Source organism: Anarhichas minor, unplaced genomic scaffold, assembly GCF_050575085.1.
Source record: "Anarhichas minor isolate MPS153535 unplaced genomic scaffold, ASM5057508v1 ptg000012l, whole genome shotgun sequence".
Taxonomy (NCBI): Eukaryota; Metazoa; Chordata; class Actinopteri; order Perciformes; family Anarhichadidae; genus Anarhichas; species Anarhichas minor.
Genome location: NW_027466458.1, coordinates 7,564,168 through 7,580,604, shown reverse-complemented (window position 1 = coordinate 7,580,604; position 16,437 = coordinate 7,564,168). Strand labels below are relative to the sequence as shown.

The 16,437-nt window shown below is 45.1% G+C and overlaps 1 protein-coding gene across 1 annotated transcript in view; it reads right to left on the bottom strand.

The window, feature by feature from the left end:
* Positions 1–1,003: 1,003 nt before the first annotated feature.
* Positions 1,004–16,437, bottom strand: part of xylt1 (xylosyltransferase I) — a 66,769-nt gene continuing 51,335 nt past the window's right edge. The window contains exons 9-12 of the mRNA XM_076090794.1: positions 14,650–14,915; positions 10,056–10,254; positions 4,644–4,977; positions 1,004–1,326 (exon numbers count right to left, since the gene is read on the bottom strand). Coding sequence (XP_075946909.1) covers positions 1,004–1,326; positions 4,644–4,977; positions 10,056–10,254; positions 14,650–14,915 — 1,122 coding nt within the window. The remainder of the gene's footprint in view (positions 1,327–4,643; positions 4,978–10,055; positions 10,255–14,649; positions 14,916–16,437) is intronic.

Here is a 16,437-nt window from a genome sequence, read left to right as displayed (position 1 = left end):
ATGGACGAGAATGTTGCGGTCAGCTCGAGATAACTGTGTTTCAAGTTTGAGGCAGGTTGGTAAGAAAACCCGAGACGTCCTCTGCCGGTCGCAACATCTGGGTTTTATTAAAATAAACCTAAACTATGTGAATGTTAAGTCGTAAAATACTTTTGCACAACAGCCACAAATGAAGCATTTAGCAATTCAGAACACTAAAATGTCTATTATAATCCAAATAGGTGTCATTATTTTGAAAAGGCCTCAGTCAGTATTTGCGTTTCTCTTTTTCTATATTTACGAAACGTGACTGCAGCAGATGTTTAGCTCGGCCACAACAGCTCCACATCAGGCTTACTGATGTTTTCTACTGGTTGACAAACTGAGTCACTGAGCTATCATCAGAGTTTTGAAGAAATTGGCTTTTATGCTGCTAAAATATTTGTTATTCAAAGTTTCTTTTAATGGAGCTGCATTTGAGTCGTATCAAAATAATCTTTTTCGAATGTTTGGCATATCTGAGCACTCAGATATCATCTCATGTTGTTTATGTTGATACAGACATTTAGTTCGGTCCCAGGCCACCTCCTCGTGTAGGTCTTACAGCTAAGGCTTTGTCTGCTACCAGTGTCACATGACCGCTGGGCCCCGTGCAGGGCTCTGAAAGCTGACTTCATATTTCATTCAGCAGCAAAATAAATGCTCGAAAATTGCAACGTTTGATCACAGTAAAACTCAGCCATGAGAAGAAAAATAAATACACTGAGAAACTGAAATAGCAAAGCCAGCATAATCCCCTGAAAGGAGGAATCCCGTGGGAGGATCTAAAAATCGCTCTCCTCGCTTCCTGTCCAGACACCCTCACCAACCTCCCCGAAAAATCCACTTCTTTTGTCTTCTTCTTCTCCCGAGACGGAGGAAGAAGGCTTTTCCTTACTCCACCCGCAGCAGATGCCTTAAATAAATACAAATCAACAGTGAATCTCCTGCGCTGTGGCCTCCCGTCCAGCTGGAGGCCTCGCTGCTACCTGATGCGCCCGTCTGCGCGCGGTGTTCCCAGGTGGGATTTTGGGTCTGGGCTCAGGGAGCTCCAAGGGTTCTTGGGGCAGGCCTGCATGACGGGGCAGGCGGTAGGGCCAACGGCGCAGACGTCGGCCGCCTCCCACAACTCGCCCACCAGGCTGTCTAACCAACGCTCGAGCTCCGGGCCGGTCAGGGCCGCGTTCCTCTTGGCCTGCTCCACATACCCCGGGCTGACAGGGATGTTGAGCACTGGGTTGAGGCCGTGGAAACTCTGCTCCATGTAGCTGTTCTTTGCTGGCCCGTTGTGGTGCTTCAGAGTATCCTCTGGAGAGACGTGGGAAGGAAGAAAGAGAGAACAGAGAAGGAGATAGAAGATGTGTGAAGAGTTGATAATTAGTGGTCAGACGGAGAGAGATGGGATTGTGGGGAAGGGAGGGGGAGAAAAGGCAAAAGGGAGACTTGAATTGTAAAATATCAAAGCAGAGAACGTGATTCATTTTATGATCATCTGAAAAGCTTAAACTGCTAATTTACTTGGATTGATTTTTATGACTGGAGTACTTAAATCCCATTGTTTGATGTGGTATGTCACGCCACTGCAATGCTGACTTTATGGAAACGGTCAGACGCGCCCTGATTCTTTCTTCCTGCGACGGTCAAGCCCGGCAGGAAGACAGAAAACGTAGACACAACTTCACCTCAGAACACTTTCTCCACCCTGAGTGCCACCGAAGCTGTAAATTCCTCACTGGTACTCTAACTGGGGCCAGAGCCATCCTTTCTAAGCACGGCTGAGCAGACATCAGTGCTTCTCATGCACTGGTGACAGAAAAGATGCAGTCAGACATCAGGTGCTCCACCACAAGGCAAGGCAATGTCCGTACCATGCCAGCTAGCTTTGTGTATACAAACGTGTGTGTGTGCGTGTGTGTGTGTGTGTGTGTGCGCGTGTGTGCTGCTGCCAATGCGGGTAGAAGGCCACGTCATAAAGTTTTACTGGCACTGCATGTAGGTGGGAAACCTGGTGCCAGACATGGCAGTAAATTAAAGGCGGGTGGATGAAACAGCTAAGACGAAAGCACACATTACAGCACACAGTGAGCCGAGCATACACAAGATTATTACATGGTGACTATAATCTCCACTCTATAGAGCTTATTATGTATCCTTATACTGTACAATATGAGAAATATAGGTTTATGATACATGTCTGCCTTTTCCTACGGTCTGTAAACTCAATGAGTAGAGCCAGCACCCATAGATATGATTGGAGTTTGCTACTTTTGTGATAAACAAGCCAGTTGTATATCTGTTAAATGCTAAAATATATTGTATCAGTAGCACATAGGGATGTCAGTTATACATCGATATCTATCTAAAGTTACTTAACATGAAGCCATCGATCAGACCGGACCAAGTGAGACCGGAGCAGGAATACTCCTGAGTGTGCTGGATGAATAAGGGAGCATTTTATTACGCTTGAATTCGTTTTTCATTAGCAAGAGTGAGCTTGTGCTACTTCTAGATTTATGAGACTTACTCTGCAATCACCGGAGTCAAACAGGCCAAACTATATTTATTTTACTATGATCAGCTAAGAAACACAAAATATAGCTTTTTATATAGAAACAAAGGTTAGACCTCTAATGTCACTACACTCAGCTGGCCGACAAATATTAAGAACACTCAATAACCAGGAGACCTCGTTAAACTATGTACATAATGTGGTCTAACACGCCAGCCAGGGGTGGGAGTAGGTGGTAAGTACATCATTTACACACACTTTTGAGGTACTTGTACTTTCCATTTGATGTTATTTTAGACCCCTGATGCTGTACATGGTATGATTGTACTTTTTACTCCACTTCGTGTATGATGACTGGAGCTACTTGTTACTTTTCACAAAGAAAACATCATCGAATATGACTTGTTGCTCTCCAGGAGACACTGTGAAAAGTATTTAATGTCGGCCTCCTCTACCAGTTAAGGGTTAAATAATACTCATCATTATTACACTGCTTTGTTTACTGACCACAGCGAGAGGAATATTTGTTTTGAGCGGATCATTAAAATCATTTTTAAATCAATGTTTTTTTGTGTCAAATTATTGATCCCTTTAGAAAGTAGCAATATATAGTAAGGTTAGCTGATAATACTTATGTACCTTTACTTTATAACTGAGCTATAAAGCCAGAGAGTATTAACCAGAGATATTTCACTCACACTGTCAACAGCAGACCCCCCCCCCCCCCATGCCCCGCTGAGACTCAGGTCGAAGACAAAAGCTGTTTCTCTATTTGTTGCTTTTCTTCATCATTAACCGGCTCAGTGAGATTATTAAACAGAGAAAGACACGATTATGCCAAAGCTTGCGTCTCAACTCTCTCTTGGGGTTTTAGAGGAAACTGGCTGCTTACGGACTACGACGACGCAGTCTGGCCCCTTGTCCATGCTGGCTGATTGATTTAATTGTGTCATTGTTTTTTGGGGGGCTGAGTGCACCGTTGTTTAACGTTCTGTGTACTGTGTATGAGCAGCTCGCTAGGTTATTAAGGGTGACTTGATGACAAACAACCAAGGTCTGCAGAGACCCAGAGGCTTGATTAGAAAGGGCATCGCTGCAAATACAAGGCTCTGTCTGGGAGTGTGTGTGGGTGTGTGTGTGTGTGTGTGTGTGTGTGTGTGTGTGTGTGTGTGGCTGCAGACATTCGTTACTTCACAGTTAATGAAAAGTCACTCTTTGAAACTGTGCTGGTGTCGACTGGAAAGAAAATTCTGAAAATGTCTGTCAAACATAACCACTGTGTGTATTCAATACATTCTGTGTATGAAACGCTGACCTGTTGTAGGAGTTCTCAGCCCGCCCATCATATATACATTACAGGTACTAGTTAGCATGTAGTGAACTCCACTATGCAAAAACTTCCTTTCTACGGCTCATCCTGCGGTCACACTGTTGTGGATTGAACTCAGACTATTTGTGAAGTAACTAAATGGTGAATGGACTGTACTTGTAGAGCTTTTGTACACTTCCAACCACTCAAAGCGCTTTAACACTACATGTGTTGCCCGAGGACACATGGACATGGACTAGTGGAGCCGGGGATCAAACTGCTGATCCTCTGATTGAAGGACGACGCCGCTCTACCACTGAGCCACATATATTATATTAGATAAACTCCATTACAAGTGAAAGTCCTGTATTCAAAATGTTACCTCGGTAAAAGTAAGTATGACCAAAATACACTCAGTATTAAAAGTAAAGTACTCATTCTCCAGACTGGCCCATTTCACAGCGTTTGAATACAGTTATTGGTTATATTATTGAACTATTATCTAAGAACTAAGTATCATAAAATGAATGAAAAGATCAGCAAGTCTTGTTGGATTATTTTCAACTTGTTTCAAACATGTTGAGAAATAAATGTGAGAATGTTGATGACAGTCCATCGCTCTAAAATCCAGTAAATAATGAAACCAGTTCAGTTAAAACAGGCTGACATGATTCCAATTTTTGTTCACGTTGTGTGGATTATGTTAAATCTTAATCCACAAAGTGACTAATAACTATAACTGTCGGGTGAATGTAGTGGAGTATAAAGTACAACATTATAGAGAGGCTGTTTGAATCTGTCTCTCACCTTGTCGTATGGGCTGGTGCTTGTTATAGGCCAACGGGGCAATAAGGAAGTGCATCTCAGCCACGGGGCTCCAGTGGTGCAGGATGCGGACGCTCCATACGCCGGGCCGCAGAGGCTGGTTGAGCGGCGGGCGGTAGTGGGTGAACTCGGCGCTGGCGTCGATCAGAATGTCATAGGTGGCCGCGATGACGTTGGTGGGGTCGATCCACACGACAGTGACGGTGACGTTAGGGCCCTTGTTCCACTTCTGCATGCCCACCGTCTCCTCCATGGGGCCCATCAGGCCGCCGAAGTTTCTGAACAAACGTTCTTTGGCGTCCCACTCGGTACCGATCTGCCGGCGTGAAAAGGAGCAAAAAGGGAAATGAGACGGAGAGAAATCAGGACGACAAGAGTGAGTGACAGAATGAGGTAAGAAAAAAGACAAGGAGAGGAGCAACAGCAAAAAGTGCCAGAGAGGAGGGTCCATACATTCACTGCTGCTGCTGCATGTGCAGTAATGCCAAGTGAACATTAATAAGTAACATCCTCTGTGCATGCATCACCTGTTAAATAATCTGCACCATGCATATTGTCATCAAACAGCAGCACACTCCACCAACCCTCCACACAGCTGTTACATAATGTTATAATGCGCAGAAGCTGACAAGCCTGATTGTTTCATCCTGCACGTGTGAGTCCATTTGTCCACAGTCGCTGGTACTGAACGTCTGAGTGGATCTTTCTATGCCTGAGTGGATCTTTGACATGAACATGAGAGGCTGCGGGAGGCATTTGACTAGACCCCAACCATATCCCCTCGGGGTGAAGATCAAATGCATGCCTGTTTGCTCTCTGAACACATTTTAGAGAGATAGAAAGAGAGAAGAAAGGCAATGAACAGCAGGGTCTGGTGTGAGCAGCATTTGTCCTTAAAGTAAACTGTAGCGTGGAGGATTGCAACCAAACAGAGGAGGACACTGTACACACTGATATTATATGCAGACTCAGCCTTTTGACAGAAAGAAAGGTGTCTAGGGAGCAAACGTCTGTATAAGTAAGGTTCTAGTGCTACAACAGAGGCAGAGAATGCTGCATTCTCTCTGACAATTTTGAGATAAATAAACTCAATATAAAAATGTGAGAGATAATACCAAAGTCAAATATATCTCTGGTGAATCATGAGACACACAGTGCCTCTGGCTGCAGAACACGGAAATAGCTGCCAGCCTGCCGCACGCTGGAGCACTGCCAGTGAAACATCGAGCCAATTTAAGATTATGTCCAGCAAGCTTACATAATTAACATTTAGCTTACACTACTACATTTGTTTGAATGAACTTTGAATTGAGATTTATAGGTCATGTCTTTTGAACTCATGATTTGACAACAGAGGACTTGATTCTGTCTACAAAGAGTCTCAAAATTAAATGAAATAAAGCAAAAAGAAAGACAAACAGGATGAATACACAAGTACAGCTAATTGCGTTTATTGTCTTCATTGCGGTCAAGACTGTAACTGAAGAGGCGTGATCTGTGTGTTGGATTGCAGAGATTGCAAAACCGCGCAATATGCAAAATGAGACACATCGAGCGATCGAGATTGATGGCGGAGATGAGGTGAGAGCGAGGGAGGTAACACACACACACACACACACACACAAACACACACACAGTGAAAGATGTCTGGGGTGTTGGCAGGAATGTGAGAGGGATAGCGGCTTTAGGAAGCGCTCATCCTTACAATAGTAGCTGATTAACACAGCCTCACCCTGCAGGACGATCAATGGCCGACTGGAACTGACTCATCTCATCATCATCCTTTGAGAATTGAGATTGCGATGTTCAGTATACGTAAATAGACATAACATGGATAAAAGACACCTTACTTTCATCTCAATTATTGGACCGACCTCTGCCATTTTTGCCCTTTGAACCTTGGTTCTTTTCTCTTTAAATTACTAATCAACTATCTTGTCTGGCACCTCTGTAGCTCATTACTTGACACAAGGTTGACTCGCTGGCACACACTGGATCCCCGATTGATCGGTAGCACTCTGGTCCCGAGCTCAGAAAGAAATGAAGGAAGTATTGACGGAGGAATCTGACTATAATCCACTGGGAGCAAAGCCTGCAGGAGGCCGACTAAAGGTAAGAGTTGTGAGAGGACGATTTAGACATATATAAATATTCACATGCTGTTGGGAGGAGAGGAAGCCTCGCTTCCGCTTCTGCTTCTGCCAAAGTTTATTTAGTGACAAACATCAGCTAAGTGCAACATAATTATGCACAGCTGGTGCAGCAGGTCAAGTTCTACTTTCTGGAGAATTTTAAGGGCAGATGAGAAGCTTTTCGCTCTCTGCATGTACACACAACATTAGCTCAACCCTACCCTAGTTACCTATAAATACTGGGCAGAAGAAGGAACTTCCTACTAAACAAAGTGTAAAGTACAAATACTCTGTACTGCATTGACCTATTGTATTTCTATGCCAGGAGCTTGAGGTCCTCATGCCCACGCAGATGCACAGCATTGTTTTCACATCAGCTAAAAGTATGTAGAGACTACATTCACAGAGCGCATCGCTTTCAACGTTGCAATTACTTCCTGTGTCTAAGGTATCACTCTCTCGGTGATTAAACTGAAGGAATATCTGCATGTTATCGATGAAGCAAGGAAATCCTTTCTTCCAGTATGACAGGAGGTCAAACAGGGGTTGACTTGTGGCCCATTTCAGTTAGGATGACCTCCACACTCAACCTGTCCCTCGCCTCTTCTAACCAATGAGCTTTGGCTTTAGGTCAACACCCAGCCAAGCCTCATGATCGTTCAGCAGGTTGGAGGCTGACCTTCTCTCGCTTATAGCTGCACCTGATTTCAGCAGATTTGACGCACGTTTTCTTGTCTTCTGACAAACGGAAAGAGGAACTCACATCTGATAACGGCCCATAGATTATACATTTAACTTTCCTCCACATGTGCCTCATCACTTCTGTCGATTACCCGCATTACTTATTTCATGCTCTGCTAAATTCCCTCCCTGATTTAATAGAAAACATAAAATGCTCCCATCTCATAATCCACCTCTTTTCCATTTCTTCCTTCTGACCCGGCAACCCTGAAAACCTTTCCCCTCCGCTGCCGCCTTGCTGGCGCCTACAGCTCAATTAAATAAGACAGGTCAATTTAATCAGGCAGGGGTACGGACAGTCACCGTCTACATCTGGCCCTGCTGAAAACCACAGGGCACCGATCCCCCTCGAGGCCTTATTCAGAAGGTTATTAGTGGCACTTTTAGTGAGGGTAATCAAACACAGGTGCTCGCCAGCAGCACCAGAGGACTCTCCTGGGACACGTTTACACTGAGGGACTGTGGGCAAGATGGCTGGAAGCTTGCAAATAAGGAAACACTGTGGAGCAATGAGGGACGAGGAGAGGAAGGAAGAGTGGAGAACAGAGAACGGGACATTTTCTGTGATGCATCAAAACTGACTTAAATAAATAGTTTGACATTTTGGGAAGTGTGGTTACTCGCTTTCATGCAGAGAGTTAGATGAGAAGATCGATACCACCATGCTGTCTGGTACAATAGATACAGTGTGAAGCAGCAGAACTGCCAGCAGCTGGTTAGCTTAGCTTAGCATAAAGACTGGAAACATGGGGAAACAGCTAGCATGGCCTATAGGCTCAGAAATGATATTCCGAGCAACAACTTTCTTCTTGCAGATGAGACAGGAAGCAGTCACTTTTAATTCCACACCCAGGAAATAAAACAATATGAATGATTGTCCACTTCTCCTCAAACTGTGTGTGCTCCAGGTAAACCTCTCTTTTAGGCTTAAAAGGAAACATTTGGGTGTCAGATGATAAAACTGTATGTTGAGGCTCAGTTAGTAAATTAAATAATCACTCTTTAATGAAAGACTTTGGGATTATTTTATGTACATGTTTGTGGACAAAATGACAGGAACACTAAATATCCAGTACACTAGTGTTGCACCTTTTTGAAGCTCACAGTGTAAATATTCACCGTGTCAGACATCCCACTCCTTCCTAATTTTCGAGGCTGTAGGTTGTTCATAGTGTGTTGCCTCCTCTATCACAATATGTACGTGTGTATACACTGTGGTGGAACAAGGACAAAGCCATCAGTCAAAGTCAGTCAGTCTGCTGTAAAAGATTTGTCCAACAAAGAGATTAATACACCTCTATATGTCAGTCTGACTTGAGGTGAAATACTAATTTTAACTGTGTGGGCTGTAAGTGGTCCTCCACTAAATCATGCTGTAAAAAGGCCTATAAAGGCAGCTGGCAGGCGGAAGCAGAGGAGTGAAGAGAAAGACGTATCTGTCTTCCTTTATATCTAAAGGAGGACAGGGAACACATTGTTAAGCCAACCATATGGTTTATCTAGCAAACTCCAGCGTGTAGCTGTACTATAATGGGTCATATCTGCTAAGTTGACAAAAAGCGCAGAGTTACTGCCGCTGCTGTCTTATTCGAGCTCTTTCTGCTCGTGTTTTGAATGACAGATTGACAAACTGACTGACTGGCAGCCGCTGCACGGTGCCCGACAGTGAATGCTTCTCTCAGGCTGAGCAACCAGATAACAGCCACAGCCCACATCGCCGGTCTGTCACTCACGGTTTCATAGGCTAGACACATATACAGGGCTCAGTGAGAGGGGCCCCCGCGTGGCGACTGGCTGTCTGGATCCCTCTGAGGTCCCGTTGGGCCCGCTGGCAGAGGTAGACCAGGGTCACGGTGTGTGCAGGTGTACAAGTATGATTCACAAGCACAAACAAATTCAGTCACAAGTTTGTTGGCATTTCTGGCTCCTACAAAACTGCGAGCGCGATAAACCAAAGAAAAAGGTCAATTTACATTCACTCAGTTCATTTTGTCCCTTTTTTAAAAAGGCACTCTGCTGCCGTCACATCACAGCCGAGCTGCCGTGTCCCAAACAGGCGTTTTGGTAAACAGAAACACGGATTAACATAACAAGACAATCAGGGGAAGCGTTCCAGTGTGAAGGTGAGAAGACGTTCTATTAGGAAACAACAAATAAACAGCACATGAAGCGCTCATCCCTATAAACTTGGATGAATTCAATCAATTTACATTTTACAAGGCCATTACAGGCACCGCTTTAATTGTGCCGGGGATGCGCCGCTATGAGTCTTGGCAAGGTCGCCATAGCAATGATTATAAGGCCACCGTGGCAATGAGCTGTACGTCTCGTCTCTAATTATACGCTGAAGAGCTGTGTGTGTGTGTGTGTGTGTGTTTCCTACGCGGTGCTCAGGGTTTTAATAGAACTCATTTCCTGACATCGGCAATGGACAACCGCCTGGTTTGTGACTCACGCCAAACGAATGACTTCAGTGTAAATTAATAAAACAAATGCTCCGAATGCCGACATAATGACTCACCTCCGAGAACTGCAACCTGCTGAATGTGCTGCTGAGAGGGGCGGTGAGCCTGAAGTTCTTCTTGGGTGCCACCCAGGTCTCCATGGTTTCCAGCTTGCTAGTTGCCAGGTTGGTGGCATGGTGCTTCACAAGGTAGCCCTGGAACTGGTCCGACTGGAAGTAGAGATGTACCGACACCGGGTGGCCCATGGGGAAGTACCTGGCACAACGCAGAGAGAGCAAGGATCCATGAGCACATCTGATACATGCTGACTGACCTGCTGTGCCGCTTTTCAGTGCCAAAGGTGTCAGAGGAGCAGAATATCTGGTTTCATCTGGACAACGTCTGGAGGGAGCCGGCCTCGGACATGTTAATGTGGCTGGATGCTAATGTACCTCGCAGTGAAGATGAGTGGGGAGTCAATGTGCTCTGTGATTGTGTGACATGGTGGACATTAATTCAATGACCTTCAACAGGAAACCAATTAGTCAAAGAATGCTGATAATTCTTATTGAGCATGTTTTTGTTGGTTACATAAATGATGGTCCCATTTAGAGTGAAATAGACAGTAAAGCAGGGTATGCTTTAGGGTGTGCAACCTTGCGATTAAAAGGTCTAGTAACAGTGTTGTCTAGTCTGGGAGTCGTTGTGTTTTTGTCTTAAAACTTGAACCCTTTCACAGTGAGTTTTCAAGTTTTCAAGTGCTTCAACATGTGCTCTGGTTCTGAAGTGGAAATGATGATTAAAGAAGACCTCAGTTGAGACCACAGTGGTCTGCTAGCTATAGAACATTACAGAACAGTCATGGGCTGTATTGGCAGCAGACTCAGATTAGTCAGAGTTCTGAAAACACAGACAATCCAACTGAACACATTACAAGTCTGCGGAAACAAAGTTGGACTGGGTCAATCCAGTCAACTGAAGCCGAATGAAGGTCTTGCCCTTCTGATTAGTCTGTTGTTTGTTTGCGTGTCGCTTCGTACGTGGCAGAGGGTCGGCCCTCGGGGCAGCTAGCCCGAGTGACTTCTGGAGAAACAGAAAAGGGGGCCGGGGTGCGCACCGCTGGAGAACACTCTGCAGCTGCTCTCTGCGCACGTCCTGACTCCTTCACGCCCAGATTTCTCATCCTTCGCTTCTTCTGCTTCCTTGAATTCGTCTTTATTCTCCCTCTTTTGCACACATGCACGGATTAACACACACACACACACACACACACACACACACACACACTGTCCCTCCGTGCTCCCCAGTGCCCACGGCCTCATCAGTATTCCACTAAAGGACCAGGAGTCAACCCGTCCCGTTAAATGCAACCCTGACAAGCAGAACAGCAAATATTTACACCCACAAGGATCGCAGAGCACACTCCCTCCCCTCCTGCTCCCTTTCCCTCTGTCTGTCTCCCTTTCCCTCTTTGCTCCTCTCCTCTCTTATCCTTCTTTCTGTCCCCCCCCCCCCCCCCGTCTTTCCCAAAAGAGACGTGGCTGACAGTGTTAGAGGCAGTGAGAATGGGTCGGGGCGTAGCCTGCACAGAAGCTCCATTCAGGCTTTTAGCCCACAGCCTCTCCAATCGAGTCACAGCGGGCTGCTAAAAGAGACAAATCCCTCTCTAAGGCCTTTTCCTCCTCCTTGCTCCAGCCTCACACGGAGGCTGACCCATCTATCTGTCGGTAGCACATCTGAATTCTATATGCATGCAAAGTATGTGGCCACACACGTGCTATATGTGGATGTACTTGAGGCCTCAGACCGGGCCACATGTTGCCCAAGTGAGGACTAATCTGCTGTCACTTAGTTTGGACTTCAAAGCAGACTTTGATTGGAATTACCTGACTTGATCAGTACAATTCAACATCAGACAGGCCTTGTGTGGCCATGACCCTCACACACACACACACACACACACACACACACACACACACACACACACACACACACACACACACACATAATAGTGCATTGTTCATGGCCTCCACCAAGTAATGGCTGCAGTGATTCATTTATGACAGATTAACCACAGACATAGACCAAGCAGGCTGTCTGACACTGTGTTCAATGATCACATCCTGCTGTAGAAGCCTTTAACAATGTGCACTACAGTATTATAAGGCAGCATAAGTAACACATAGCATGGATATGTTGAGTGAGCCCCAGTTTCTGCCTCTAATGTATCACCATCACATTCAAGTCACAGAGCATCGGACTTTCAGAAAAACAAATATCAAGCAAAGTTTGAAAAAAGCCTAACGACAGTTACTGGGGCTGAATCCTCAAAGACTCTTTTTCAACCTGTTCCTTAAGTTACGATTGTATTTCCTCATCCAGACAGCCAGAGATGACATGTGTCTTTGCTCTTTTTGTAAAACACGAGCAAAATATAAATTGGAACAGAAGCATGAAAGGATACCGTTGGTATTGTTCACCCTGGACCCCGTTCTTCACCAAAACAAAAACATAAATCGTTTTTCTTTACCTTTCGCTTCCTGTTTGTTATTGTGTCATCAGACAACTGTGGAAACATGAATAAATAAATGAGATGAATAACAAACAGACGAGATCAAGCGATGAGGACGAAGGTTGTCTTTCTCTGTCCGGTCCTCTCCATCATGCTGTCAGACACTTATAAGAACAACAGCAGCCTGTCGGTGGCAAAAACCAGCGCTTTTAGTGAAAGTAGCTCGTTGCTGAGGAGTTTCCTCGCAGCCTGTTTAGCTGCTGGCGTCGACAGCGTTCTCGTTCAACACTGGACCAATTTCAAAATTGACATAAAAACACAAGACAATAGGTGGAAACACCAAAGTTTCCCTTTTATATTTAAAACTGCTGATAATAATTTTGATTCACAAACTGAGAAGAGATGCAACTTCAGGAACGGGTTAAAAATCGGTTACAATTTTTTTATTTTTTGAAGCCAGACGGTTGCAGGTTACTTTAAATAAACAACATTTTTTATAGTCCTGCTGTGCTGTTGATCATCTCAGGAAAATGTGCACATACCACCTAAATCATTCTTTTTATTATGAACCCAACAGCTCATCTGTGTTCAATTAGCTCCATCGCAAATAAAATGCAGCGATGTGGAGTCAGCGATGTAAAAACACCATTAAAACTGCTGAATCTCTGACACCTCAAAGACCTCATTCTGACTTGCAGTTTGCGTCTGAGGACTTGAGACTGAACCCAAAAGTCTTAATGTGACGAGTGAAACTTCAATCTATGTGCATTTGCTTCATATATGTACACACGGATGCACTACCTTGAGACAGTATACACAGTACACACCACCATACACACTTAAAAACTTGCAACGACACCCACACACATAAGGTACTTTGTTTGGAAGCAACACATTCACATGCATACACATACACATCAACAGCATCACTCTTGAGTTGCTTGCATAAACACTCACACACATACAAAACTACACACAAGCACACACTCACACACACACACACACACACACACACACACGCAGACATTTACATACGTTTTCTCTATTCCCTGCCTTTTGACCTCTGGCCTCTCAGCTATCTTAAAGTGTTTTTACGTGTAAATGTTTAGGACCGGGGTTTGCTTGTTTGCCTTGAGGAAATATCCCAGTACGCAAACCCTCTCAGCTGATGCGAGGCGATCGCTGTTGTGTTGCCTCCCAGATTTACTCTACAACAGCAAGTGAAGCTGCACTCGAATACGCTGTCAGTCAGTTTACCCGACGACTTGTGAAACTTCCCGGAGCAGAACGATATGAATCGGCAGCCTGGATGACTACCAACAAAAAGTACAGCAGATCCGATCACAGCGTGTATCGATACACGTTCCTTCATGCTGTGCTCGGTATATTTTACATGATCCTGTCTCGTGTGGGGGGGAAAGTCATCTTAATGTTTATTGATGTCATTAAGATGAGCATAAAGATGTCATCTTGATGTTTGTGCTATTGTAGGTGTCGTGTTAGTTGTTTTATCTTTTGTTTCGTGGTAGGATGCCTTCTTTATGAGATACACGGGGCTTTCTGTCACATGAACACAAATTGGCCTTTGTTCCAAATCAGAATATCAAATTCGTCAGTTTTATTCACTTTGCGTCAGGGTTTCATTGCTGTGCAAATAAACTAAAGGAAAGCTAAACTGCTCCTCAGATGCTACTGAAAACAAGCTGTTGAAACCCCGTACTGAGGGACACGAGGCCTAAATGTTCCATTTGGCTATTAAATATAAAACATAGCGTGGTTTCCCTTTTCACTTTAACTACACACTGTATGTTAACATACATTTCCACTCATAATAAACCGGCCTGAAGGGACAGCTTTCAATGCTTTGACCCATGCAGCCTCATTATCTCTGGGATAATCATTTGTTACAGAATGAATAGCGTCACCCCGGAGTCCCCAGCTGCAATTAATTGTTATCTATTATCAAGACATGTGATCCCAGACAGAGACGATTCATCGACACAAAAGCTCTTCATGTACAGTAAGTTGTGGTTTCTCATGGACATGGGTGTGGCGGGCTTTTGAGAGCCAAAGCAAACTGAAGTGCACCTGTCGCTGTCGCTGCAGGTGCGTGATGATGCCGTGATGAGCGAATAGGTGAATGTGTTCCTGAGACTAACCTGCAGCTGTGATCATTCGGGTTTCCCTGCAGCGAGGCGGCAGCCCTGGCCAGGCCCAGCCGCGAGAAGGAGTGGAAGTACGTGAGCTGCGTGTCCGACAGGCTGGCAACGCCATCTGGCTCGTCGTACATGTTCTCCCAGTACGAGTTTAGGCTCTGCGTTCCCTGGGGAAAGGATCCAAACAGATAGGCGTCCAGCTGGTTCACTATCTCCTGGTTCACGCTGGCTTCAAACTTCCTGGCAAAGAAGGTGGGCCGCACCGTTTGCTGCAGAGGTAGAGGGGAGGAGGGAGGGAGGGAGGGAGGGGAACATAACAGCAAAGCAGGGAGGGAAGAGATAAAGAAGGGAAAAAAAGGAGAAGATTAGGAAATGGTGGTGTGCCAGGATGGCAGGGAAGTGAATATGTGTTGGATGTGTGGGCAGAAAGAAAGGTAGAGGTAGAAGGTAGTGGATGAAATGGAGATACATCTTTCACATATATGGACATGTGACTTAAATATTACATAAATTAAATCATAATGACCCTCTCCTCAGTCTGTTTTTTTCAATCTTTTGCAGAACAAATGGTCTGCATGAATAACATCTTGTGTTCTCTCTGTCAGTGGTTCCCACAAAGGGTTACATGACGCATTTATAAGACTTGACACAGCTCCCTCTGGAGCCACAAAAGGTTTTATACATTTACTTTTTCCGCATAATAAGTTAGTTTGTACCTTCCAAGACCCGTAAACTGTAATATTGGTCAGTTCACCTTTCAGAAGAGAGGAAAGCCTGTCTTACATGTCCTTGGAGGCACAGAATGACGTAAGGACAGAAGCACCAGTACTGCCTCTTTCCCTTTTCTGTATCCATCCATTCATCACCTCTTCTCTCAACAGTTCCTTTTATTTGTGGGTCCTGTCTGGCCTCCCACACTCCACCCGTGTCTTTCTCACCCTCTCAGCCACACTGTTGCTTATGAGGTTGATGCATTATGCAATGTGCCGCCTACACAGCTTGGCCTTTTCACAAAGACATCTCTTCAGTCCCAGACACAAAACTATTTGCCGACACTGTTAGCCAGCACCAAACACCTCGGTGCTACCTGCTAAAACAAGGCCGACCTAATCACTGTACACTGTTTCTCATGCCGGAGCGATGACTGCGGTACACTGGGCCAGATGATGCATTAACCCTCTGTGATCTGCCACGGATATCAAATGAAACAGGAAGGGAGCGAGGCTTTAGCCCTCAGTGCAGTCAGATGAAAGTACCAACCTGTCACAGCCTTTCTTTCTGACACGCTTCCCAAATTGCACCTCACTCTGAAACACATTACTAAACAATGCTGCTCTGAGACACAAGGCACATCAACACTCTCCTTCTCCAGAACAACCCCTCCACTGGTGAGCACTTCAAAATCACTATGCCGGGGAACTCTACAGGTCTACCTTGAATTATTCTCCACATCTGCAAAGCAAAGGGAAGCCGACTTAACTTGCATTAACTGCATGTTCCCCAGTGTTAAGGTTCAAAGGTAAACTCGGATCGTGTGCTCAATGGGATGTTGAGTCCTATTAATACCGGGGCCTGGCTGGCTTTTGGAAGGGCTGCTTTGTTCCCAAGGTTGGACTCCACTGATACTGGGGTGCCAACCAGACCCAGCGGCAGTGCCAAGGACCTGGGGTAATGCGCTGGCACTGGACTGCCAGAGACTGAGGCGAGACAGACGGCAGACAGTTCTGGCAAAGAGAGGACTGAGGTCAGCTTTGACTGGTGGGTGAAGGACAGGAGAGAACAAGTGAGTCA